Below are 27,540 nucleotides of genomic sequence, written 5' to 3' on the forward strand. Positions count from 1 at the left end.
GCCACGTATTGAAGGAAGATGGTAGGCCTGGAGTTTTTACCTCCAAACAACAAAATCACAGCGACAGCTTAGAATGTAATGATCTGATGCAAAATGCTACAGTTTTATGTATAACCACTCCCTAAAGATTATCCTAAGCGACGCTTGAATCTTTGTCATACGGGCTTGAATAAAGCAAGCATATACAGCAGCCTATGGCCATACAGATCATTACCCACCTGAAGGGTCACACTCTGCCACGTCATGCAATTATAATTAAGTGAATGGAGCTTGTTACTTACCTTGTCCTCTTCCTGAGCACTCACTGGCTCTCGTTTTTTCTTCTTCACTTTCTTTTCTTTGCTTGGCTGTGTGTGCATGTCCACATAGGACTGTAGATCCACTCGTGAATGAAACTGGTATCGCCCACTCTCCACATCACAGTAGTAATATATTCCAGTGTATGGATCATAATAAAGTTGGGATTCCTAGTTGGCAAATTTAAATGTAAATGTTTATGTGGTCATTGAGAGTGGCATTAAAGGTTCAGCTGGTTTTTTTTAAATAACAAACATGTCCTACTTACCTGCTCTGTGCAGTGGTTTTGCACAGAGCAGCCCTGATTCTCTTCTTCTCAGGTCCCCCGTTGGCCCTCCTGGCTCCTCCCCCTTGACCAGTTCCTCCAATAGCAAGCTGTAGCTCGAACCTGCCCCCACCCCCCCCCCCGCTCTCTTATTGGTTCATGGGCTGTGATTGACAGCAGCGGGAGCCAATGGCTCCCGCTGCTGTCTCGGCCAACGCTCTTATGCAAATCGCTGGATGGAGAGTGGGCTAAAGTAAGTATTAGGGGGGAGCTGCACCCAGACGCTTTTTTACCTTCATGCATTCTATCATATAATCATCAACCTTTACAAACACTTTAAAAGGATAAGTTCACCCTTAAACATGTTACATGATCCATCTGTTTTTAGGGTGGAACATGTAACATGTTCCGTCTCCATGTGCTCGGTCTCCATGTGATAGCAGTACTGGGAGAAGTTCCCCATACTGTCACTTTTTGAAAACAGCTTGGCCGTGCGGGCCTCCGCCCACTCATTTCCACAGTTCTGTGAATAGATGAACTACAAGTACCAACATCCTTTGCGGATGTTGGCTTGTAGTTCTCAATAAACTACCATGGCCGTACGATGTACAGGCAGACAGCTTACACTCACTGTCTGCTGGTGTCCTGCATGGCATCAGTGATCTGCTAAGTTGCTGGTGCAATGCTATCCAGGCTTCAAAAAAAAAAAAAAAAAAAAAAAAAAAAAGGGCATTTATTTTTTTTAAATTTGTCCTTTAAAACTGTGGTATTACAATAGCTGTCCAGCAGAGGGTGCACTACATAAACACTGCTGCATGACTGCAAATGAAATATAAAGGATGGACATACTGAGTCATAGTAGAATCCAGTACTGTGATCGTAGTACATGCCAGTGTTCTCATCATAGGTAAATCCGGTTTGGGACAAAGCAGCTTCTGCAGTGGCTCTTAGACTTTCAGCAAGTGATGTTCCTTCCTCACCCTGAAAAAAACAAAAACTTTATTTTAATTTAACTTATTTCATCAGCAAAACAATCTCACAAAAATGTCTCACAAAAATGCTTATACAGGCAGTCCCCTAGCTACAAACACCTGACTTACAAATGGAAGGAGACAACAGGAAGTGAGAGGAAATCTATCCCTAGAAAGGGAAATTCACTCCTGTAAGAGTTATTATCTTCAACTGAAGCTTTATCACCAATCTTTGTTTCCACAACAACCCAAAATTTTCAAAATCCAATAGTCAAAAGGGACAGAAAGTGATGTGAAGACTTCTGAAAAGGGGCACAGACAGCAAAATAAACTTTACAGGGGTGTTAACCCTTCCCTATGCTATCCAAAAAGCTTAAAAATAGTTTTTTTGGCTGGAGTTACACTTAAAAAAAAATATGTACCCGTTCTCCCCCAGGGACCGCCTGTAGTTAGTGACTAGACAAAGACTTAATATTACCGTTAAGACAAATTATGCCACATCTGCAACCTTATTAGAGCCCAGCACCACCTTCTGAGTAATAGTGTACTGTAGAGAAAATATATTTTTCTGAAGTACTCATTAGCTAGATGTGTTTTTTTGGGGTCACAGGAATACATTAGTAGATGTACTTCTGTAACCGAAATATAGCCAAACAAATCTGGTAATGCTTCTCTCTTAAGGAATCTATTCATTAAAAAAATGGGTACAGCTATTCATCCAGTGAAAATATATATACACATCATTCTGTGTGAGATAACCAGCTGTTGTGAGAATAGGGTAAAATCAAACAAACATTCTTAGGGGATTTTCTCTTCTGGTTAAATGTTTTTAAAGTGGAATTTCAGCTTACCCCTAACTACTCTTAAAAGTGGCCCCTCCCACCACCTATGTTAACTAACCTGTGTAAGAAAGATGTACAGTATCTCACAAAAGTGAGTACACCCCTCACATTTTTGTAAATATTTTATCTTTTCATGTGACAACACTGAAGAAATTACACTTTGCTACAATGTAAAGTAGTGAGTGTACAGCTTGTATATAAGTGTAAATTTGCTGTCCCCTCAAAATAACTCAACACACAGCCATTAATGTCTAAACCGCTGGCAACAAAAGTGAGTACACCCCTAAGTGAAAATGTCCAAACTGGGCCCAATTATCCATTTTCCCTCCCCGGTGTCAAGTGACTCGTTAGTGTTACAAGGTCTCGGGTATGAATGGGGAGCAGGTGTGTTAAATTTGGTGTTATCGCTCTCACTCTCTAATACTGGTCACTGGAAGTTCAACATGGCACAGAACTCTGAGGATCTGAAAAAAAAAAAAAAAAAAAAAAAAAGCGCCACTGCCCCCATCTATAACTGGCCATCACAGTAAGCAGCATTGGAGGGCCACATAAGGTATAAACAAGGCCGAGGATAAATCCAAAGGAAAAAGCCAAGCTTACTTATCGACCAGCTCTCAGACAACCAAATAAACCTGTCTAGAGCCTCGTACACCCGACCAGATTGTTGGCAGGGAATTGTCTGTTGACAGACTGTTGTCCTAAAAACTGACCATTAGTACACTCCTTCTGACAATTGTTGTCCAACTTTCAGCCAACAAATGTTGGATGGCAGGCTAGTAAATTTTCGGCGAACAACGGTCTGTTGTCCGATTTTCGTATCATCAGTACACAAGTCTGTCACACAAAAGTCGAAAATACAAAACACCCATGCTCAGAATCAATGCTCACCAAACACAAAATTAGCAGAAGGGGCCCAAAGGGTGGCGCTCAAGAGCTGAAATTCCTTGTAGTACGTCAATACGTTTGTGTTTGTTGGCTGACAATTGTGTACCGTTAGTATGCAAGACAAGTTCCTGGCACATGCCCTTTGGACAAAAATCAGACGCTTGGTTGGCCAACAATCGGATCGTGTGTACGAGGCTTAACAGTATGCGTTAGCGGAGCTGGTCGGTAAGCAAGCTTAGCTTTTCCCTTGGATTTATCATTGGTCTTGTTTATACCTTATGTCGCCCTCCAATGCTGCTTACTGCGATGGCCAGTTATAGATGAGGGCAGTGGCACTATTTTTGTATCACTCTGTATTGGTCAGGCAACGCACTGACATCTTCGCAGCCATTGAGCTACATGCTGGGTGCTCCTGTACCTTTAAGAAGGGGTGGGCTCCCCTTCAGTTCACCTGCCCTCCATCAGAATGCATGTGCTACCACTGTGGAGACACTTATAAGTTAGTGTTAGGGACCACAGATACCAGGGTGCCGTGGTGAGGCTCTGTGGCTTACGCAGACTAAAGCAGACTAAACCCCTGCTTTTACGCATACTGTTAGACAGGTTTATTTGGTTGTCTGCAAGCTGGTCGGTAAGTAAGCTTGGCTTTTTCCTTGGCCTTGTTTCTACATAAAGATGGCCTAGGCTATAAGAAGATTGCCAAGACCCTGAAACTGAGCTGCAGAATGGTGGCCAAGACCATACAGCAATTTAAAAGGACTGGTTCCACTCAGAACAGGCCTCGCCATGGTCAACCAAAGAAGTTGAGTGCACGTGCTCAGCGTCATATCCAGAAAAAATAAACGTATGAGTGCTGCCAGCATTGTTGTAGAGGTTGAAGGGGTGGGGGGTCAGCCTGTCAGTGCTCAGACCATACACCACACACTGCATCAAATTGGTCTGCATGGTTGTCATCCCAGAAGGAAGCCTCTTCTAAAGATGATGCACAAGAAAGCCCGCAAACAGTTTGCTGAAGACAAGCAGACTAAGGACATGGATTACTGGAATGTCTGACGAGACCAAGATAAAACTTATTTGGTTCAAATGGTATCAAGCGTGCGTGGCGGCAAGCAGGTGAGGAGTACAAAGACAAGTGTGTCTTGCCTACAGTCAAGCATGGTGGTGGGAGTATCATGGTCTGGGGCTGCATGAGTGCTGCCGGCACTGGGGAGCTACAGTTCATTGAGGGAACCATGAATGCCAACATGTACTGTGACATACTGAAGCAGAGCATGATCCCCTCCCTTCAGAGACTGGGCCGCATGGCAGTATTCCAACATGACCACAAACACAACTCCAAGACGACCACTGCCTTGCTAAAGTAGCGGAGGGTAAAAGGTGATGGATTCGCCAAGCATTTCTGCAGACCTAAACCCTATTGAGCATCTGTGGGACATCCTCAAATAGAAGGTGGAGGAGCACAAGATCTCGAACATCCACCAGCTCCGTGATGTCGTCATGGAGGAGTGGAAGAGGACTCCAGTGGCAACCTGTGAAGCTCTGGTGAACTCCATGCCCAAGAGGGTTAAGGTAGTGCTGGAAAATAATGGTGGCCACACAAAATATTGACACTTTGGGCCAAGTTTGGACATTTTCACTTAGGGGTGTACTCACTTTTGTTGCCAGCGGTTTAGACATTAATGGCTGTGTGTTGAGATATTTTGAGGGGACAGCAAATTTACACTGTTATACAAGCTGTACACTCACTATTTTACATTGTAGCAAAGTGTCATTTCTTCAGTGTTGTCACATGAAGATATAATAAAATATTTACAAAAATGTGAGGGGTATACTCACTTTTGTGAGATACTGTATATACTGGGTAAGCTGAAAATAGGCAAGTATATACATTCTTGCTTACACACATTAGTTAGCATAGGTGTTAGGAGGAGGAAGGGGAGAGTTTTAGGAGGAGTTAGGGGTTAAGCTGGAATTCCACTTTAAAGAATTATCAGGAGCTTGCTCTCACTTGGAGATGAAATGAGCACTTGTATATATTTGTCATTTCCTATAACACCAGTATTACTGTTGCAAGTAGATGCATTAGCCACAAAGGTGCCGCAGATATGTGAATCGGCTAATCGAATATATTACTACTGTGATGTGGAGAGTGGGCGATACCAGTTTCATTCACGAGTAGATCTACAATCCTATGTGGACATGAACTGGCACTGATGATTGCCTTCGACAGACAGAAACAATATTGTAAAACAGATAAAGTATATACGCTCACGGCTCTTAAAGAGCCATGTAAAGTCAGAAGGCAGTATGGACTGTTAACACAGTGAGCGTAAATATACTTTTTTTGTTTGCAACATTGTTTCTATCTGCCAAAGGGAATCATCAGTGCCAGTTTAAGGCTAGGTTCACATATATGCAAACTGGATGTGTTTTGAACCGCATCCATTTCACATGACACGGTGAATCGGCAACCTTCTCTATATATAGCCGATTCACATATCTGCGGGACGACCGTGATGCTTTTTTAAAAAGAGCATTTTGCATTTTTTTATCCGGTTCAGGTGCGATTTCATGTAGAAACTCGTACCTAAATCGGTGAATAAAACTGAACCAGACTCGCTTCCTAGGGGCTGAAGTGACATCAGACATCGCTCTAGTCCTCCAAGGGCATAGAGCCAAGTGGAAGTTATCTTGCCCTCAATCTGCTTCCTGTAGAGCCACCAATCGAGCTGGATCTCTTCTGTGAAGTTGCAAGAAGGGGGGCACCTCTCCCACTGCCTATAAAAGTGATCCTGCGGTGAATCTGCTGCCAAGATCACTTTTATATGAAAGCTGGCCGCCTGCTGTAAATAAAGATACCGGAGTTATGGCAGCTAGATGCTGCCATAACCCTGGTATTTAACGTCAAATTAATGACGTATATTTACAGTTAGGCAGTCGGCAAGCGGCTAGCAGCTGTATGTTGCAGGCTGTGGTAGGGGGCATCTCACAGCTCCCGGTTTTTTGTACAAACTTTATGAGACGTGTACAAAACATACACTTCATTCATGGCAATGTACAGCTGCGCTGTTGTATAGTGCCATGCAATTTGGCACAGTACGCTGCAATAAAATGCAGCATGTTTGCATTTTATCACAGCATGCTGCAATTGCAGTGTGAATGGGACAAACAACTGTTTCCTGTGTGTCCTTGCGGTGACAAACATTTTACCATGCTGTAAAACATCTGTCACCGCACATAGCGTGAATTAGCCATTATACTGGTGTTACAGCAAGAGGTGCTTTAGGAAAGCATTTTTCTATGCACATTGTGAATAATTTGTTTGCACTTTCATGGTAAAAAAAACAAACAAAATATAAGCATTACAGCAAAAAATAGATGTTCTTAATTTTTTTATTATCTGTATAAATATCAAAAGTTATACTACCAGTAAGGATCAACAGAATTTATCCTACCGCAACATGCTGGGCATAGTCTGTTTCTTGTTCTCCAGCACATTGACTGCTATCTGATCTGGGAGGTTCTTGTTCATCGGTTGCTGCTTCTGGGGTCATCTCAGTTGGCCCGCTTTCCTGGTGGAAATCCACATTGGTGGCTGTGCTTGTGTTTTGATTTTCATAGGAGGAATAGTAGTAGCTGTAATAATCTTCAAGAACATCAACAAATCCCATTAATTAAAAAAAAAAAAAAAAATTTACACACGTTTGAGTATTCATCTGTGCAACACAGAAACAATCAATTTACTGCGTTCTATGCATTAAGGTAAAATACCTTCTGTGTGCAGAAGCCCCCCTAGTCCCCCCCCCCCCTATACTTACCCGAGTCCGATCTCGATACAGCGATGTGCATGAGAGCAGCGGCTCTCCTGACTATCCCCCTCCTCACTGGGCAGATCAATAGCGAGCATGCATGAGTGCCCCCATAGAAAACAGCTTTCTATGGGGACATTCTCTGAAGAGAAAGAACCAGGACTGTAAGTGGGGAACCTGAGCAGAGGAGGATTGGGGCTGCTCTGTGCAAAACCATTGCACAGAGCAGGCAAGTATAATATGTTTTTTCAAAATACATGAAATCATGTAATGGTGCGCTGTATTTTGCAATTCACCTCAAGTGTTTTGATGTTACTAGAAAATCTAGCTACATCATGGATCCAACATCATAAAAGGGACAATCCACTGCATATCCTATAACAACTCAATTACACTCTGTAAAATCCATACCTTAAAAATAAAGTGTATATAAATAGTACAGAAATACAATTAACTAATTGAACATTGTGCTCCACAACACCTATAATCAATAATGTGCTCAAACAGTTCATACAATCTCCTTGCATAAACTTGATCTGTAGTTCCAACTTCCCCACATGCGAGAAGATAAAAAAAGTAAAAGTATCAAAAAAGTGCTTGTGTATCACCACCGTGCTTCAAAACAGAAGGCTGCTTACCAGATATATAGATCCAGCAATGGGAATCGTATGCACATAATCAAGATCACAGCAAAAGGTTTGCTGGCCAGCCTCAGAGATTTGGGGTAAATCCAGGCTCTCATCACCCACAGTGTTTTATAGTGAAAGCAATAGAGAGGACGCATTAATGTTTAAAACACATTTTAATGAAAACCGAAATGAACTCTTACAGTGCAGTTGCTTGTATTGAGCACACAAGTATCGATAGTGCACGGCTGCCAGCAGAACGGTCTCTGCTTGCCGAAGTCACGCTACCAGCTCCTATCCAATGCATTTCTTCTCAGAAGGCATCTATGAAACACTGAGTGCTGCTACATAATCATGCGTTTTTGTACTCCACAAGTTTTTTTGTAGGAGGCGGAGACTGATTGTTTAGCACAATGGTCTCCAAACTGCAGCCCCTGGGTCAGATGTGGCCCCTTGCTTGCCTTTATCCGGCCCTTGGGGCACTTTTCCTTCCACTGATACGAGGCACCATTCCTCCCCACTGACGCCAATGATGGGGCACGATTCCTCCCCACTGACGCCAATGATGGGGCACGATTCCTCCCCACTGACGCCAATGATGGGGCACGATTCCTCCCCACTGACGCCAATGATGGGGCACGATTCCTCCCCACTGACGCCAATGATGGGGCACGATTCCTCCCCACTGACGCCAATGATGGGACACGATTCCTCCCCACTGACGCCAATGATGGGGCACGATTCCTCCCCACTGACGCCAATGATGGGACACACTTTCTTCCACTGACACCAATGGTGTAATTTTTTTTTTTTTTTACTCCCACTGATCATCAAGCCTACGGCATTGTTTACTTCCACTGATGCTATGGCATTTTTTTTACTGCCATTGAACACAATCCAGCCTCCCTGAAAAATGCACTGTATCATACTGTAATGATATGAAGAGGCACCATAGAGTTCATGTTATTTCCATTGTTGTTCATGGTAGCATGCTCAAAGATGCAGGAAAAAAAAAATTGCACAAGTGTGATCAGAGCCTTACACATTCTTAAAAATAAGAAGCAAATCTCTGCTTACCTGACCAGGCAGAGTAATCATCTGTTTGCACTTCCTTGTCAGTCTTTACAGATTTATTACGCTCATGGATTTCTTGACATAAATCTTCCACCTGCCAAACAAAAACTGAAGTGCTGAGAACCTTGCAAAAGAAAAAATACTTTAAATATATTGAAGTGGTATAAACAGAAGCATAAAAAAAAAAAAAAAAGGGAGGAATCTGAGTGAACTATTTAATTTGGTATTTCCAGGATAAAATTGCTCTCTGCAGGATCCCATAAAGCAGAACTCAAGGCAAACCTTTTTTTTCCCCTTCTCATTTTGGATAGAGGATTGTCCGGTTTTGCACGACGTTTCATTGTAATTCGCAACAGAGGATGGAAAAAAAAAGAAGGGTATGAAATTTTTTTCACCAGGATTGCCTTTACAGTGATGATCTCATCACTGTTAATAGCAATAATTTTTGTAAATGGCATCCTTTCGTCCTTTCGTGTGCCTTGTGTACTTTTGTGGTTGTCTACAGGAATCACATGGTACAGGTCCACCAATCACATTAATACACAATGCATGGCTATGAATAAAAGCCATTATGTACTATTGGCAAGTGGTTGTTGTGATTGGTACCAGCACGATCCCATGGTATCAGGGCCAGCCCGGTTCCAGTGGTGGCTGGTAAAGTTTTAAGATGGTGGGGAGCCAGACCCCGCCCATTTCTCAGAAGCCCCACCCACCCTGTATAACCATAAGACTCCAGCCACGACACAAGAGATGGTCGGGGACTCTAGGAACATGCTATAGGAGTTGTTGCAGACTCAGGACATCCCTCGGGAGACAGTCAAGGGCCAAAGACATATTACATGAGACTGCTATAAAAGGACAATAGAGAAGCACAGATAAGTGTCTGCAGGGGCCCCCAAGGAGTGCCAAAGGGACACTATCTGCATGGAGTTTGCATGCTCTCCCTGTGCGAGTCTCCTCCCACACTCCATAGCCATGCTGGTAGGTTAATTGTTCCTGGTATGCATGTGAGGTAGGGACCTTAGATTGGAAGCTCCTTGGGGGCGGGTACTGTAGATAAGCAGCCTGTGTGGGGTCTGACCTGCCTCCTGAGCTCCTGGTTGGTGCTCTCTGCAGTCTGGTGCAGTCTCTGGCTGAGGCTCAGCTGTCTCTGGATCTGGCACAGCTCCTCCTGACAACTCCTCAGCTCCTCCTCCAGAGCCTGGACTCTGTGGCACAGCGCTGGCTCCGCACATGGGGCTCCGCGCTCCTCCTCGGCGGAGACCCCGCCCTCCATACATGCCTCTTCTTCTTCTTCTTCTTCTTCTTCCACACTTGGCCCCTCTCCATACTGGGCCATAACACCGCACACAATTCACATCACTGACAACCACCTCTACTGCTTCTAAGAATCCAATAATTCCTGGTGTCAGGCGCGGCCTGATGACGTCACGTGAAGTCGAGCAGCCATGGTGGAAACGGGCAAGACCCTGCAGCAGCGGTAAATCACGGGGCAGGCTCTTGTATGACGGACTCGTGTAGGGAAGGGTTCAATGCGGTGACTAATGACGGTGTAAAGGCGAGACCCTCGCTGTTCTTTCACGGACATGTTCCCAGCTCCGCCCCGCTCGGTGTTACGTGAGGCGCGCCGTGACGTGCTCGGAGTTCCAGGAAGTGAGCCGCCATTTTGTAGAAGACAGAGCCCGCTGCAGACTCATCCTACGCGTACTGTAAGCTCTTACCGATTTTAGTGAGGCAAAATTCAAACTACTTCCCGAACTGACAGGGGGGAGCTTCCAGGCACAGGAATGATGTGCATTGGGGGCGATGACAGGGGGGGGAGGGGAGCACAGCTGAGCACAATGACTGGCAATGGTGTGATGTGTAGAGGCAGTGCTAGGAGAAGAGCAGCGACACTCCTTACCGCCTATGTAAACCCCACAACCAAGCCCCATACACACCACGAGGAAATCGGATGAGCGATCGTTTGTTTTCCCTCTTTTCACAGCAAGTCTGAACCCAATAATCTAGGAAGATTCTTGTCCCCAAATGCTTTATTTGTTTATTGTTTCTGAACATGCCGAGTCTTTCCTTTCTGATTTTTTTTTTTTTCTTGTACAAAAATGGTACACATTAACCACTTCAGCTCCGGAAGGATTTACCCCGTTTAATGGCCAGGCCATGTTTTGCGATACGGCACTGCGTCGCTTTAACCACGTAAGGACCGGGCTTCTTTTTTGAGATTTGTTGTTTACAAGTTAAAAAAAGGTTCTTTTTTTTCTATAAAATTACTTCGAACCCCCAAACGTTATACAGTTTTATTTCTAACACCCTAGAGAATAAAATGGCGGTCATTGCAATACTTTCTGTCACACCGTATTTGTGCAGCGGTCTTACAAGCGCACTTTTTTGGGAAAAAATAGACTTTTTTGAATTAAAAAAAAAAGACAAAATTAAAGTTAGCCCAATTTTTTTTTTTTTATATAGTGAAAGATGTTACGCTGAGTAAATTGATATCCAACATGTCACGCTTAAAAATTGCTCCCGCTCGTGGAATGGCAACAAACTTTTACCCTTAAAAATTTCCGTAGGTGACGTTTAAAAAATTCTACAGGCTGTATGTTTTGAGTTAGAGGAGGTCTAGGGCTAGAATTATTGCTCTCGCTCTACCAATAGCTTATTGAACACCGTTTTCATATGCGGGCGCTACTCATGTATGCGTTCACTTCTACACGCGAGCTCGGCGGGACAGGGAGCGTTTAAATATGAGACCTCACATCTCATATTTACACTAAAATGCAATAAAAAAAAAAAACTCATTTTGTCATAAAAAAAAAATGGCCCTTTAAGCGCTATGGGCGGAAGGGATGTTTTGACGTCACTTCCGCCCTGCAATGATATGGGGACGGTGGGGGCCATCTTCTCCTCACTCATCTCCATACCCAGCTTGAGAAAGGATCCGATTGCCTCCGCCGCTGCCGACAGCTCCGGTAAGCGGCAGAGGGCACCGGTAAGTGGCGGGAGGGGGGGGGCCCTCTCCCACCACCGATAAAAGTGATCTTGTGGCGAATCCGCCACAGAGACCACTATTATCGGAAAGCGGACTGCCGGCCGAAGAAGAGGATACTGGGGTTATGGCAGCTAGCTGCTGCCATAACAACGATATTCCTCTTCAAAGTTCAGACGTATATCGGCGGCAGTCCGGAAGTGGTTAACTGACAATTGCGCGGTCATGCGACGCTGTACCCAAATAAAATTGATGTCCTTTTTTCCCACAAATAGAGATTTCTTTTGGTGGTATTGATCACCTCTGCGGTTTTTATTTTTTGAGTTATAAACAAAAAAGCGACAATTTTGGGGAAAAAAAAATTTTTTTTACTTTTTGTTATAATACATATCCCCCCCCCCCCCCCCCCCCCCCCAAAAAAAAATCTAAAAATAAACAAATGTTTTCATCAGTTTAGGCCAATATTGCCTCGTTTCCACTGAGCGGATCGGTACGCTATTTTGAGTGTTTCCGTTATGAAAGCAGCCCACACAACCGAACCGAACTGCACCATTCTGGGTCCTGCTTCAGATGTGGGGCCATAGAAAATGGTACGGTTCGGTTAGGGCGGAGCTACGATACATTCCACTGATTGGCGGACGTGTGACGCCATGCTAGGCATTTTTTCTAAACCCACGTATGGCCCCTGGCGGTCCAACTTGCAGTGGAAACGCTCACCTGAATAGGCCGGACCATTCTAGGCCTTCCAAACTGTACCGACCCGAACCGATCCGCTCAGTGGAAACGAGGCATAATTATTCTTCTACATATTTTTGGTAATAAAAAAATCACAATAAGTGTATACTGATTGGTTTGCGCAAATGTTATAGTGTCTATAAAATAGGGCACTGGCGTGGAAGGGGTTAACATTAGGGGGCGTTCAAGGGGTTAAATGTTTCCTAGAGAGGTGCTTTCGTACTGTGGGGGGAGGGGACTAACAGGGAGTAAAGCGAGATCGCTGTTCTGGATCACTAGGAACAGCAGATCTCTCTCACCTCCCCTGTCAGAACGGAGATCCGCCTTGTTTACGTAGCCAGATCCCCGTTCTGCCTCTGTGAGGAGCGATTCCCCCCCCCCCCCCCCCATGAGAACACAATTGGACCAGCGTATGGGTACAGGCTGAAGTCCGCTCCGCCAACGTCACTGCTGTCAGTCCAGGCTCTGCATTGTGTGAGTGGGGGGGTTTGGGGTGTCAGAGCAGAGAGGGAGAGCTGCTGACTGACAGTCACCAGCTCTCTGCTCATGGAGCTGTGAGAACCGAGTGATCTATGTTCGATCGCTTGGCTCTCAGTGTAGAGGGGGACAGATGCAGCATCGGACCGATGCTACATCCACCTAGTTAAGTGTGAATCAAGAAAAAAAAAAAAAACATACTTCTCTTTTAAGGCTCCGTTTTACACCTGAGCGATCCAAATCACAGGCAGAATCGGCACGATTCTGCCCTCAAGTCCAGCTCTGCAGCTGAATGGGGAGCTTTTGGGGGTGATTAAAACACGGTTCAACCACTGGGTTTTGTGGCCCCTCAACTGCTAATGTGATCAAGCTTGGGAAGCTGAAAAAAATATTTTTTGGAAATTTGGCACTGTAAAAATTAAATGGCCACTAACGTAGTGTGTAATGTGTGGAGGCTGATGGGATCAGTAAAAGTCTCCACACACTACAGTAAGCACTGAACTTCCAGCACTGAGCTTCAGGGCTTGTTCACACTAGGTGTAGTGACTGCCGTTTTCCTGCATCAAATCAACACAATGGAACAAAGAAAGCAAATGTTTTCTATGTGCCCTGTTCATACAACAGCAGAGCAGTGGGGTGTGGAAAATCCATACTGTATGTATTTTTCCACAACAGACTGGAGCTCTTCCTGAAGGTTCCATGCACTGTCTGTGTCTGTGTCTGTGCAGGGCACCAAAGCTGCGGTGCATAAAAACAAATTAAATAGGGGGGCGTGTCCGAATGGCGAGGTGAATGGACGCACTGCAGAGGAGCTCTGTCTAGCCCTCTGCAATCCACTGCCATCCGGCATCCACAAACATCAAAAACTGCCCCAAGGCCTGTCTAATAACCACTGGGCACTAGGAGAGCCTTTTACTGAGGACATTGGAGCAGATTAGCCGGCGGACTACTTTGTTTTCAGGCCGCGGCCGGCCTTCTACAATCTACAGCCATCCGGCATCCACAAACATCAAAAACTGCCCCAAAGCCTATCTAATAACCACTGGGCACTAGGAGAGCCTTTTACTGAGGACAGTGGAGCAGATTAGCCGGCGGACTACTTTGTTTTCAGGCCGCGGCCGGCCTTCTACAATCTACAGCCATCCGGCCTCCACAGACATCAAAAGCTGCCCCAAAGCCTATCTAATAACCACTGGGCACTAGGAGAGCCTTTTACTGAGGACATTGGAGCAGATTAGCCGGCGGACTACTTTGTTTTCAGGCCGCGGCTGGCCTTCTACAATCTACAGCCATCCGGCCTCCACAGACATCAAAAGCTGCCCCAAAGCCTACCTGGTAGCCACTGGGCACTGGAGGAGTCCTTCCCTGAGAATATTTAAGTAGATTGGCTGACGGATTGCTTGTTTTCGGGCCGCGGCCGGCCTCACTCCACAGACGCCGGCCGCCATCTTGCGGCCTACGAGACACACAGAATCCCCGGTCTCGGGTGCCGCGGAGGGCGATTGGGGGCCGGGAGGGCTGTATCCGGAGCGGAGGGGACACCAGACAAGGCAGAGAAAGCAGGCACTGGATGCTTGCGGCAGGCCCGAGGCCTGTGAGGCCCCCAGCATCACCGCATCTTGGCGCCACGACCGGAGGTAAGGGGGTCATATAATTCACCCTCACTTAAAGTGGCCCCCCCTGGGCATATCTGACAAGTTTATAGCCAGCTCAGACCCATCGCTGACCCCGGTAACACTAGAGACTTCCAGTGACGGCCGCCATCTTACCATCTTGCGGCCTAGCTTACAAGACGGGCCCGCACTATCAGAAACTGTGCCCTGGCTGGACGGTGCTCTCCCCCTTGAACCCATACGGTGTCCCAGCCTTGCGCCCATGTTAATAGGGTGACACCGCTGCTCCCGCAGGCCTGGTCGCCCTCCCCGGTCCCCCTCATCTCCGTGGAAGATAGGTTTTGATGGAGAGAGACTAACTATGGATGGCTGAAGACCCGCACCCCTGAGTCCCGTGCTATCCCGACAGCTACAGGCTATTTACATAGCATAGCACACCCACATAATACATGGCGGCAGCTAGCTCACACTCCACGGAGCTTACCAACCCCCAACAAGGCACCATACAGAGGTATCTACTTAGAACTACGCCGATTGATCCCCGAACTCCCAAAGACAAGATGGCACCCGGCCGCAACCCGGGGAAGACCAAGCCTCCCGCCTCAGCAGCAGCTCACACGGCAGAGGACAATAGTGAGAGACTTCAGAATTCTACGGGAGAGCCCTCAGCCTCCTCCACAAGGTCAGTCTCATCGTCCGACACAGGCACCGGGGAATCCCAGTCTGCTACGCATCCCCTATCAGGAGAACCCATTAGATCGGAAGCTGCTGCCCTCCTCTCTGCCTTCAGAATGGATTTCGAATCCTGGGCAAGCAAAATGGAAGATTCCCTCCACGTGGAGCTGAACGCCCTGAGGCAACAAGTCACAGCTAACGAGGAAGCAGTATCGGTCTTAACCACGGCTCAGGATGACCACGAGGCACGTATAACAGCCCTTGAATCCTCATCCGCGACACATCTTAGGCGCATACGTCACCAGCAACTCCGCATAGAAGACAGCGAAAATCGCAGTCGCAGAAATAACATTAGACTGCAAGGCATACCGGAGGCAACATCTGGAGCAGAATTGAAACCCACTGTCATAACTATCCTCAATAAAGCACTGGGAAGAGAGGCAACATCACCAATTGAACTGGATCGTGTTCACAGAGTAGGAGGACCAGGGGGGGCCCGAGATGGTCGCCCCCGCGATGTTCTATGTCGGGTCCACTATTACACTTTAAAAGAAGAGATCATGCGAAAGGCATGGAACTTGGGTCCTGTTGACTTCTTTGGTGCCCCTATTCACCTATACCCTGACTTATCTCGCAATACGCTGTATATGCGTAGAGTGGTGCGCCCTCTACTTGACCTTATACGGCAAGCTGGAGCTACCTATACATGGGGTCACCCCTTTAGCATCAAGGTGACACGGGGCGGCAACAGGTTTACGCTCTCTGATCCAGACCAACTGCCCGACTTTTTCCTCTTTATCGAACAAGATCCAGTGGAAGTTTTGAACTGGTTAGACCCTCCAGAGGATAGATCAGGCCAGGTGGGACTTGGTCCACTTCCACAGCGCCGCAGACGTCCTAGGTCCAGATCAGTTTCCTCTGGCCCAGGGATAAGAAGACCTACTTCCCCAGAAGATTAACTCAACAGTTAATTAGAGACTGATGGCTTGTTTTGTCTCCACTGGTTCTTTCCCTGCTCTTTGCCAATTTACAATTTGGCTGGGGTTCGGGTGAGAACATAGATTGGAGTCAATCTTATGCCTCTCATTATGAAGAGCGTCAGGTAATGCGAATGTCTACCAATGCTATGTTTTTGTGTTTTTCTTTTTTCCTCTTTATCTGACGTTTTTCTAAAGATGTTTTGCATTGTCTCAGATTGATTCCTCTCACCTTCCCATGATGATATATGCAGTGGGGGAGGTGTGGCGGGAGTGGGGGGATACCTTCCTCGGAGGGGGGTTTGGTACCCGGTTTTACTCGGTCTCTGCTACAGAGAATATAGGGTTTAAAGGACGTTACACATGGAGCAGAGGATTGCCCCCATGGGGGGATCCCCCACTCTCCCTGCCCTCCATATACCCACCCAATTGTCTTGGCGCAATAACTTTCTTTATATACATGAGACAATGCAATAGTTTTATATATACCTCAGGGTTACTTATTTAAATCCAATGCACACACTTGGTTGATTGTTATCATTTGTTGTGGTTAAGCTGCCTTATGCCCCACACTCGTTTTAAATATCAAGTGTGCCACACATACTACTTGCATGCCTGATATGCTGTCGGGAACACGGCTCAGACCCATTCATCTCGACTTTTCCCCCACAATAGGACAGGCACGGTTTGTGCCTAAAACGTGAATTTTCACGCAGTGTTCTGCGTTCGCGGACACATTAGTTTTCCAGACACATCTTTTTAGGTGTCTTTTCATTTATATCGTATTTCTTCCATTATCCTCACGCTCCTTTCATTTTTCTTCCTCCCCTCCCTCTCTTCCCCCCCTTTGTCTGTTTATCTTTTTCTTCATCTCTTCTTTCTTTTTCTTTCCTGCTCCCTATACCTTTCCTCCATATCTTAATACTTTCTCCCTTTTACAGCTTTTGGCACTCCAGCATGGCTCACACGGTGACTTTGCGCCCACACCTGAAACTTTGTTCGTATAATGTAAACGGACTTAACATAGCGTCGAAACGTGGGCAAATTCTATATCAGATGCACAAAAGACAGGTCAACATACTCTTGCTGCAGGAGACCCACTTCCATTCTGACTCCACTCCTTCCTGCTCCAATAGATATTTCAATAGATGGATACACAGTACCAACCCGACACAAAAATCTAAAGGAGTATCTATTGCGTTTCATAAAACACTCCCTATTGAGCTGCTTGATCAGGTGACGGACCCCCAAGGCAGGTATGTCTTTGTAAAAATTTTATTATGGGGGACTAAATTTACAATAGCCAACGTATACTTGCCTAACACACACCAAGTCCCATCAGCCTTGCAATACCTAAAGATTTTGGCGGGTTTCACGGAGGGCAAGCTCATACTCGGAGGGGACTTCAATACTCCCCTGGATCCACTTTTGGATTCATCGACATCCCGTTCGTCTATATCCTTTCCAAAAATACGGGCCCTAAAACGTACCATCTACAATATGCATCTCATAGACGTATGGCGAATACTGTACCCGGACTCACGAAACTACACACACTTCTCCAACATCCACCAATCATACAGTCGTATAGATTATTTTTTAGTCGAGCACGGCTGCTTAGATTGGTCCCCCAATTGTGAAATAGACCCTATGGTTTGGTCCGACCACTCACCCATATTCCTGACGCTTACAATCCCCTCTACTCCAATAAAAGAATGGACATGGAGGTTAAATGACTCTCTCTTGACTGAACCAGGGTTTGAAACACAGATAGCAGAGACGATATCAAACTTTTTCACAGATCACACATCTGATGACACCTCACCACCCATGAAATGGGAAGCATTGAAGGCGGTATTACGGGGTAGGTTTATTCAGATGGGTGCTCGCATGAAAAAAGAACGTTCAACTGCGATAGTTACGGCAGTACATAAGCTAAGGACACTAGAAACTACTCATAAACGCTCCCCGACGGTTGAACTGCTTACGGAGGTTTCTTCTGCTCGCACCCAGCTTAGAGAGTTATATGAGGCATCAGCCCGCACGTTTGCGAACAAACTAGCTTTTCATCAATATAAATTTAGAGATAAATGTGGTAGATCCCTGGCTCGCACCCTCCACACCAAACAACCTAACTCCTTTATACCTCATATACGGGACAGCTCTGGGAAAACTGTCTCATCACCTTCCGAGATGGGACAGGTGTTCCGGGACTTTTATCAATCCCTATATAATATACCTGCAGCGAGCTCCACTGATCCTCCCCTCACTACAGCGGAAACACAAGCCTTATACATCGAGCAAACTGCATTACCCACTCTAGATGGCGAGACGATAGAGGACCTTGAGGCCCCGATTTCGGAAGACGAGGTTGCCCGCGCCATTACTTCTACCCCATCTGGTAAAAGCCCGCGCCATTACTTCTACCCCATCTGGTAAAAGGTCCTGATGGCTTTACTCCGAAATTCTATAAACAATTTGCTACCCTTCTTACTCCCTTCTTGACAAAAGTATTTAACTCCATCTCTGAACGATCAGTGTTCCCACCACAAACCTTAGAGGCACATATTACCCTCATCCCCAAACCAGACAAAGACCTGAATGTTTGCGCTAATTACCGACCTATTTCGCTAATAGGAGTAGATCTAAAGGTGTACGCAAAAATTTTAGCTAATAGGTTGCAACCATTGTTACCCCGTTTAATACACCTAGATCAGGTTGGCTTTGTGAGTGGAAGGGAGGCGCGTGACAACACCCTAAAAACACTCCTCATTACTGATTATGCTCGGGCCCACAATATCCCATTGTGCCTTCTCACAGTCGATGCGGAAAAAGCCTTCGACCGTGTCGACTGGCAATTTCTCCGCTTATCATTACAACAACTAGGTCTAGGCCAAAACATGATCTCCAGAATAATGTCCCTCTACACATCTCCTTCCGCTAGGATTAGACTAAACGGCTCCCTATCCCCTAAGTTTACTATACACAACGGAACGCGGCAGGGGTGCCCCTTGTCCCCCATTCTTTATGTAATTGTCATGGAACACCTAGCCATTGCCCTTAGAAACAATCCGGCCATACATGGCGTTAGAGTAGGCCCACTACACACTAAAATTGCCCTATTTGCTGATGATCTACTCATATTTGTAACCCAACCACAAATTTCTCTACCCTCCATTATGCAGGAGTTTCAGAGGTATGGAGAGGTTAGTAATTTTAAAGTTAATCTAAATAAGTCAGAAATCCTCAACATTTCACTCCCAACAGCGGCTCTACAACAGCTTACGACTTCCTTCCCTTTTAAGACAAGCTCCACATCTATCCGCTATCTAGGAATCCATATTCCAACAGTCTCATCCCAACTATTCTCCAGCAACTTCACCCCTTTACTTACCAGAACTCAAGCGGATCTGACCACATATGCCTCTAAACAGCTCTCCTGGCTGGGTAGGGTGAATGTCTTGAAGATGGATGTTCTCCCTCGATTCTTATACCTTTTCCAGACCATTCCTATCTATATCCCCACCTCGTTCTTCAAAAGGCTCCGTCAGATCTTCTCTAAATTTATATGGCAGGGACGTCGCCCCAGGATAAAACATGACACAATGATTCTCCCGAAAGTCAGGGGGGGTGCGGGGGTCCCAGATGCCTCTATATACCATAAGGCAGCGGTACTCGTGCGTATAGTGGATTGGTTCCACCACTCTTCCTCCAAACTTTGGGTTCAACTAGAGAAATATCTTAATGAGGCTGATCTTTGCGCCCTGCCGTGGACCCCTATGGCTGGGCGTGGGGACGGCTTATTCTCCACTGCTCTTACTCGCCAAACTCTCCAGATTTGGGACCGCATGATCTCAGCGAGTAAATTGTCTAAAATCCAGGGCCCAATGACCCCTCTCTTCGGGACTCCGGCTTTCCCCCCAGCAGCGAACAAGTTAAGATTTGGACCCTGGAGTAGGGATAGCCATAGACGTTTAGCACAGGTCTTACGCGCTGACCCATCCTTGAGAACGGACATACCCTCTCGGACGGAATTAGGGACCTCAACAATGTGGTTACAAAGGGGTCAAATAACGTCATACATACGCACTTTCTCATCCATCTCAGAGATACTGGCCGACCCATCAGACTTTGACGAACTGCTTTTACAACCAGACCCACCAATACATGTAGTATCACTGTTGTATTCCCTACTACTGAACGAATATGCCCCTGACCTTCCAACATATACACAGAAATGGGAAGCGGAGCTGCAACACTCCATCTCCCCCACTGATTGGCAAAAAAGCTTTATCCTAACGCATAGGATTTCCCTGGCAACCAAGAACCAAGAAAAAGGGTTTAAATTATTAACGAGGTGGTACAGATGCCCAGTAGATATTAAAAAGTTTAACCCCTCTTTGACAGACGTGTGTTGGAGATGCCTGTCCTCTAGCGGGACAATGCTCCACATCTGGTGGGCTTGCCCTCCAATCTGGAAACCATGGCAAAAGGTCTTTGATCTTTACAGCAGGCTGATGGCGACATCAATCAAACCCACACCAGAGATAGCCCTATTATCTATACTCCCAGGCCCCCTCAAGTCGATTAAAAAAGATGTACTGCGCCACTTTCTGGCAGCAGTTAGGACAGTGATCCCCCGACATTGGAAAACGACAGAAGTGCCTTCCTTGGGAGAATGGGTGGTTGAAGTGGACCAGATAAGAGATCTGGAGCGCCTGTTGGCGGAGGAAGTGGGAAAGGAGGAGCAGTTTACCGCCACCTGGACCTCATGGTCCATGTTTCGCTATTCTGATGAGTTTTCCCTTTGGGTCAGAGATACCCCACCCTTACCCGCCGATTAGCCATGCTGGAGTGCCTGGTGCCTCAGGTACCATCCCACACTTCTACTCACGTTCTTATTTCTGACTTTTTCTGTCTCCTCTTTGTTAAGTACTGAACCGACCACTCACATATATAGTTAAAGATCATATCTTTGGACTAGCTAAATGACTTGATTATCTATAATAGGTGAATAAAAGACTTCTACAGCAGTCTAATTCGTTGAGAGGGAACCCTCAGATAACACAACCCGCGAAACTACAAGGTTCATTATATGTTGGCCCCCACCCACATATTATTCCTCTCTTAGAATAAAGATTTCAATATACAATATGATATACCAGTAGTTCACCGAAAGCTGTATGTTAAAATGATCACTCCTGTTTATACATGGGTAAAGTACACCTCACTATTCTATGTATACTATATGTGTTGCCAAACTGTAAAGAATGGTATTTTTCTGTTATATTCTTTGTGTTCTTACTTTTGAAAATAAACTAAGATTGAAAACAAATTAAATAACATTTTGACGTTTCAATAAAGTTAGATGAAAAAATAGTACTTAGTGCAATGTGTTTGAATGTGCATCGCTCTCTCCCTGGCCTTCAGCTGCCCTGCTCCGTAAAATGCAGGGTTTACAAATCGAACGGGCCCTTACAGTTCTGGCTGGAGTACAGTCCTCACAGCGGGTCGCTCATTCACCACCTCTTCTATTTCAATAACATCTTGTATTCTTTTCACTGAAGACGAAACCCCTGTGAATGTAGGAGGTGCAGATGAATGTCTTGATCTCCTCTCGTCCAGTCACAGAATGCCTTGTATTCAATAAAAAGAGTACAAGACATTTTCTGAATGGAAGAGGTGGTGAATGAGCGGCCCACTGTGAGAACTGTACTCCAGCCTTAACTGTAACCCTCAGTGCCAGATGTTCAGTGCTTACTGTAGTGTGCAGAGGGTTTTACCGATTCCCATCAGCATCCACATGTCAAGCACTTCATAAGTGGTCATTTATTTTTACGGTGCAAAAGTCCAAAAACAGTTTTTGTCCTGATTCAAGCTTCACGAGGGAATGTCTGTGGTTGGCAGTCATAACTTCTATTTTTTTTTCCATGTAGGCTTTGGAAAACGTTCCAAGAAATAATGACTGTCTGTGCTGCGAACGGCTGTAAGAATCGCCTGTCAAAAGGATGCGGCAAGCATTTTTTTAGGTAATTAGTGTAGTATGTATTTTATATTAAAGTGAACCTGTACTCAACACCATGTAATGTTAATGTGCAACATGACGCAAATATCTGCACCAAATGAATAATGGTTCAGAAAATGAGGGTGCCAGGAGGAGGAGGATGGCACTAGATATAGACAGTCCAATATATACGTGGATTGGAGTGTGTTTTGAGTGCACTTGTTTATGTAAGCATGTATGTCAGTGACTTTTTTTTTTTTTTTGGTATAATGATGTAAAATATACCTACACCCAAAAACATAGACTTAATATATTGCAGCTTACCAATCTTTAAATGTGGTGGCTGCATTCGTTTTTTTTTTTTTTTTTTTTTTTTTAGATTTATTTTCTGTATTCTCACCTGGCGATCCGGCCTGTGACACACTTCCTAAGGTATCACCACTTTGGATCCAGAGCAGCAATGGAGACACCTTTGGATAGCAGCATAGTCAGTCTGGGGGAAGGGTAGTAGTAGGTGCACTAGTAGATTTAGATGGACTTGAAATGGTTCTGAAGTCATAAGGTTTTTACCTTAAAGTTACACTAAGGGTTCGTTTTTCTTTAAAATAACAAACATATCATACTTGCCTCCACTGTGCAGCTCGTTTTGCACAGAGTGGCCCCGAACCTGGTCTTCTGGGGTCCCTCGGTGGCTCTCGTGGCTCCTCCACGCATCAGGTAACCCCCTGGGCGAAGCGCTCTCCCGGGGGTTACCTTGCGTGTGCGCTCCTGAGTCCAGCATTCGGCGTCCATAGAAGCTGAATGCAAGACTCAGCCCCACCCCCTGGTGTCCGTGTCATGGGATTTGATTGACAGCGGCAGGAGCCAATGGCTGTGCTGCTATCAACCTATCCAGCCAAGAACCCCAGGCAGAGAGACAGCGCGTCCCTGTGGGTCAAGTTCTAGGGCTCAGGTAAGTAAAACGGGGGGGGGGGGGGGGGGGCTAGGGGGTCGGTCACTGCCAGAAGTTTTTTCACCTTAATGCATAATCCAAACTTGCGTTTTTGAGAGGAGCTAGTGCCCCTTCCCGTCCTAAAACATCTCCCTGCAAGGTTCTACTGAGGAACCATCCAGTATATCCCCAGATCATTTGATCAATGCCTTTTTGATCCCAGACTGCAAAGCTGAGGATCCAATAATTTTGGTGAGTGGGGACACCAAAGGGGGAACCGCTTCACCGATTCGAAAAGTTTTGAAGCACCATTGCACTTTTCACTGAAGCACCTGAGCACTTGATTTTATGTTTTGGTTTTCTCTTAACATTGATACATTAGGCACTGTTTATTAGGATGTATATTGCTTGATATAGGCTGCTAGCGCTGTTTTATATAGTTTTCAGTGCCCCAAAGAGCTCAAAAAATGTGCAAAAACATTTGTTCCAGATTTTTGTTTTGTTTATACAGTGGTTGAGAAAATACTGTCTAGGAAGGTTTGTGGGAAAAAAAACGCGTATGCTCAAAATAGCTCGAAAGAGCTCAATAAAAACTTGAGAGTGCACAAAAAAGAACAAGCTTCTTCAATCAAGCTTTTATAGGCAGAAATAAAAGCTCAAACACCTGTAAAAAGTAGTTTTCTTTTTTTGCTTTTTTTTGAGCTGCAGTGTGGGCCACTATAGGAATCGTCTTCTTATGATGGCATACACAGAAGAGGAGGAGCATAGTGCTCCGGCAGGGGTTCCCAGAAGAGGAGGAGCATAGTGCCCCGACAGGGGTTCCCAGAAGAGGAGGAGCATAGTGCCCCGACAGGGGTTCCCAGAAGAGGAGGAGCATAGTGTGCCAGCAGTGGTTCCCAGAAGAGGAGGAGCATAGTGCCCCGGCAGGGGTTCCCAGAAGAGGAAGAGCATAGTGCCCCGGCAGGGGTTCCCAGAAGAGGAAGAGCATAGTGCTCCGGCAGGGGTTCCCAGAAGAGGAGGAGCATAGTGCTCCGGCAGGGGTTCCCAGAAGAGGAGGAGCATAGTGCTCCGGCAGGGGTTCCCAGAAGAGGAGGAGCATAGTGCTCCGGCAGGGGTTCCCAGAAGAGGAGGAGCATAGTGCTCCGGCAGGGGTTCCCAGAAGAGGAGGAGCATAGTGCTCCGGCAGGGGTTCCCAGAAGAGGAGGAGCATAGTGCTCCGGCAGGGGTTCCCAGAAGAGGAGGAGCAGAGTGCTCCGGCAGGGGTTCCCAGAAGAGGAGGAGCAGAGTGCTCCGGCAGGGGTTCCCAGAAGAGGAGGAGCAGAGTGCTCCGGCAGGGGTTCCCAGAAGAGGAGGAGCAGAGTGCTCCGGCAGGGGTTCCCAGAAGAGGAGGAGCAGAGTGCTCCGGCAGGGGTTCCCAGAAGAGGAAGAGCAGAGTGCTCCGGCAGGGGTTCCCAGAAGAGGAGGAGCAGAGTGCTCCGGCAGGGGTTCCCAGAAGAGGAGGAGCAGAGTGCTCCGGCAGGGGTTCCCAGAAGAGGAGGAGCAGAGTGCTCCGGCAGGGGTTCCCAGAAGAGGAGGAGCAGAGTGCTCCGGCAGGGGTTCCCAGAAGAGGAGGAGCAGAGTGCTCCGGCAGGGGTTCCCAGAAGAGGAGGAGCAGAGTGCTCCGGCAGGGGTTCCCAGAAGAGGAGGAGCAGAGTGCTCCGGCAGGGGTTCCCAGAAGAGGAAGAGCATAGTGCGCCAGCGGGGGTTCCCAGAAGAGGAAGAGCAGAGTGCGTCGGCAGGGGTTCCCAGAAGAGGAGGTTTCAAAGCTGTTCTGTGCACAGATCATGTTAGTGTAATGATTTTGTTTTAGGTGGAAAATAAATCACTTTACAACCGCTTTGACTAACAAATTTAAATGAAATTTTCTTAAAGCAAAACAGAACCTTCCTATCCTTTACAGCCTAGGAAGTTGCCATCTTGGTCTCTGTTTGGTCTGCAGTCATCGTGGTGCTGCATAGGTGATTAGTAATGACACCAGCCATTTGCTGTCTTGACAGTCCTGTTGAGCGCACAAGCAAATGGGACAGTTATCATTTAGGGCATTCCTTGTATGTAATTGTTTTGGGAAAGCGCTAAATCAATGGGTTTAGTTCTGCAATAAGCAGCTGCAGCAACATTTTTTTTTTTTCCTTTTGGGATAAGGCTTTTACATAAATGGATACATTCTGACCATTGTATCCACCTCTGTCAATGTTGATTGGTTTGTCTCAACCAAGAGATTACTGGCTGGATCACTGGGTGAAAATAAAGGAAAAATATGCCTAAAAAAAAACGAATGAAGCAGCTGAAACTGAGCTACCGTATATTAACGTTTAGCTACCCTTTAGGAGGGTGGCATTCTAGTAAAATGGACGAGTAGTATAAGTAAATAGCGATACATAATCGTATAATATTAGTAAGAATTATTCTTACCGTGTAGACATGCATTGTATGCAAGACTTGCAACATTGTAATATATTATATAATACACAGTATTATAAAAACCTTGGAGTGAAAGATTGTAAGGAATCATTTTTTATTTCTTAAAAATAACAAACATATCATACTTACCTCCACAGTGCAGTTCGTTTTGCACAGAGTGGCCCCCGAACATCCTCTTCTGGGGTCCCCCAGCGGCTCTCGCGGCTCCTCCCCACATCAAGTAACCCCCTAGGAGAAGCGCTCTACCGAGGGGTTGCCTTGCAGGGGTGTGACCCTGAGTCCAGCATTTGCATCCACAGACACGAATGCCGGCACCTGCATCATTGGATTTGATTGACAGCAGCAGGAGCCAATGGCTGCGCTCCTATTAATCTATCCAATCAAGAGCCGGGGCCCCATGGAGAGAGGGACAGCACTGAGGAGATGAAGGGGCTCAGGTAAGTAAAAACGTGGGAGCTGGGGGGGCCGGTCACTGCCAGAAGTTTTTCCACCTTAATGCATAGGATGCATTAAGGTGAAAAATCACGAGGGTTTACAACCCCTTTAAGAGCATAATTCGTTCCAGAAACATGCTTGTAATCCAAAGCACTCTTATATCAAAGCAAATTTCCCCATAAGAAATAATGGAATCTCAGATGATTCGTTCCACAACCATTTATTCATAAGTTCTTCAGTGTTTAGTCTATATAAAAAGATTATAGCAATGTGATAGTTTGTGTAACCATAAAATGTCCATCTGCAAATGGAAGCCTCCACAAGGGGATTAGAAGCAAAATACAGCAGGAGCCACAGAGTATAAAAGAGAAGAGAAGCACCTCTAAGTGTAGCAAAATGGTTACATTTAATGAAGGTACAACATTTAGCAACTCACATGGTTGATGATTAAAACAGGCACATCTAAGTATGCAGGCATCCGGGGTAAAGCTGTCCACGTAGACCGTCCTCCGCACCGCCGACTCTCACCGCTATCAGTCTGCAATCGTGACCAGGAAGACTACCCTGCAGTAGAATGATCTGAAAGCGAGGCTTGAAGCGCTAGTGGAGCGCAGAGTGAAAGGGATGACACTGATGGCGGTGCGGAGGACGGTCTATGTGGACAACGTTACCCCGGATGCCTGCATACTCAGATGTGCCTCTTTTAATCATCAACCATGTGAGTTGCTAAATGTTGTACCTTCATTAAATGTAACCATATTGCTACACATAGAGGCGCCTCTTCTCTTTTATACTCCGTGACGTGACGCTACTTGTATATCAAGACATCGCTTGTATGTTAAGTCAAAATGTATTTAAAAATTTTACTTGTCTTTCAAATGCTCTCAATCCAAGGTTTTACTGTATATGAGCTGCAACACGATACTCAATAAACTGCAACAATGTGACAATTTTCATTCGTCCACAAACCCCAATCATAGTTTATCAGGCCTATAATCTGCAGGGGAGAGTTAGCCAGTTTGTGCACTGATCCTCCCCATGAGCAAAGATCACATAACCAAGAGCCTAGACCTTCACTCTGGTGACCACAGCATTGGAGGTAGCCTGAAACATTTTTTTCTCAAGGAAATATAATACAGTATTTCATCCCAGGAAAATTATTAACATAAGTCAAGACATCAGAATAAACACCTAGTTCTGTAGAGAGTCCCCATAATCATGGTAACCTTTACTTTAAGAAAATGTGAAGATACCAAAAACCCATCTTATTAAATGAGGTCACAAGATCAGTGCTGCCTATTTCTAAACTGCAGCTTTGGAGGAGGGATTGCTGTAGAAGCTTAACCACTTCAGCCCCAGAAGGTTTTACCCCCTTAATGACCAGGCTATTGTTTGAGATACGGCACTGCGTTACTTTAACTGACAATTACGCGGTCATTCGCCGCTGTAACCAAATAAAATTGAACAAAATAACGTGC

At 45.8% G+C, this 27,540-nt stretch overlaps 2 protein-coding genes across 5 annotated transcripts in view; one reads left to right on the forward strand and one right to left on the reverse strand.

Moving 5' to 3' along the window:
* The window catches only part of AGGF1 (angiogenic factor with G-patch and FHA domains 1), a 36,825-nt gene extending 26,421 nt beyond the window's left edge, over positions 1-10,404 (reverse strand). For all 3 annotated transcript variants that reach the window (XM_073623954.1, XM_073623947.1, XM_073623959.1), the window contains exons 1-5: positions 9,851-10,404; positions 8,773-8,863; positions 6,716-6,906; positions 1,412-1,543; positions 282-467 (exon numbers count right to left, since the gene is read on the reverse strand). In XM_073623954.1, coding sequence (XP_073480055.1) covers positions 282-467; positions 1,412-1,543; positions 6,716-6,906; positions 8,773-8,863; positions 9,851-10,108 — 858 coding nt within the window. In that variant the 5' untranslated portion in view covers positions 10,109-10,404. The remainder of the gene's footprint in view (positions 1-281; positions 468-1,411; positions 1,544-6,715; positions 6,907-8,772; positions 8,864-9,850) is intronic.
* Positions 9,969-27,540, forward strand: part of LOC141134402 (THAP domain-containing protein 1-like) — a 36,364-nt gene continuing 18,792 nt past the window's right edge. Inside the window, exons 1-2 of one of the 2 annotated variants that reach the window (XM_073623965.1) lie at positions 9,969-10,249; positions 22,169-22,261. In XM_073623965.1, the coding sequence (XP_073480066.1) occupies positions 10,218-10,249; positions 22,169-22,261 (125 nt within the window). In that variant the 5' untranslated portion in view covers positions 9,969-10,217. Of the gene's footprint in view, positions 10,479-22,168; positions 22,262-27,540 lie in introns of both variants that reach the window. The other variant, XM_073623969.1, reaches the window with a different exon arrangement.

The sequence above is a fragment of the Aquarana catesbeiana genome, linkage group LG01, assembly GCF_042186555.1.
Source record: "Aquarana catesbeiana isolate 2022-GZ linkage group LG01, ASM4218655v1, whole genome shotgun sequence".
Classification (NCBI taxonomy): Eukaryota; Metazoa; Chordata; class Amphibia; order Anura; family Ranidae; genus Aquarana; species Aquarana catesbeiana.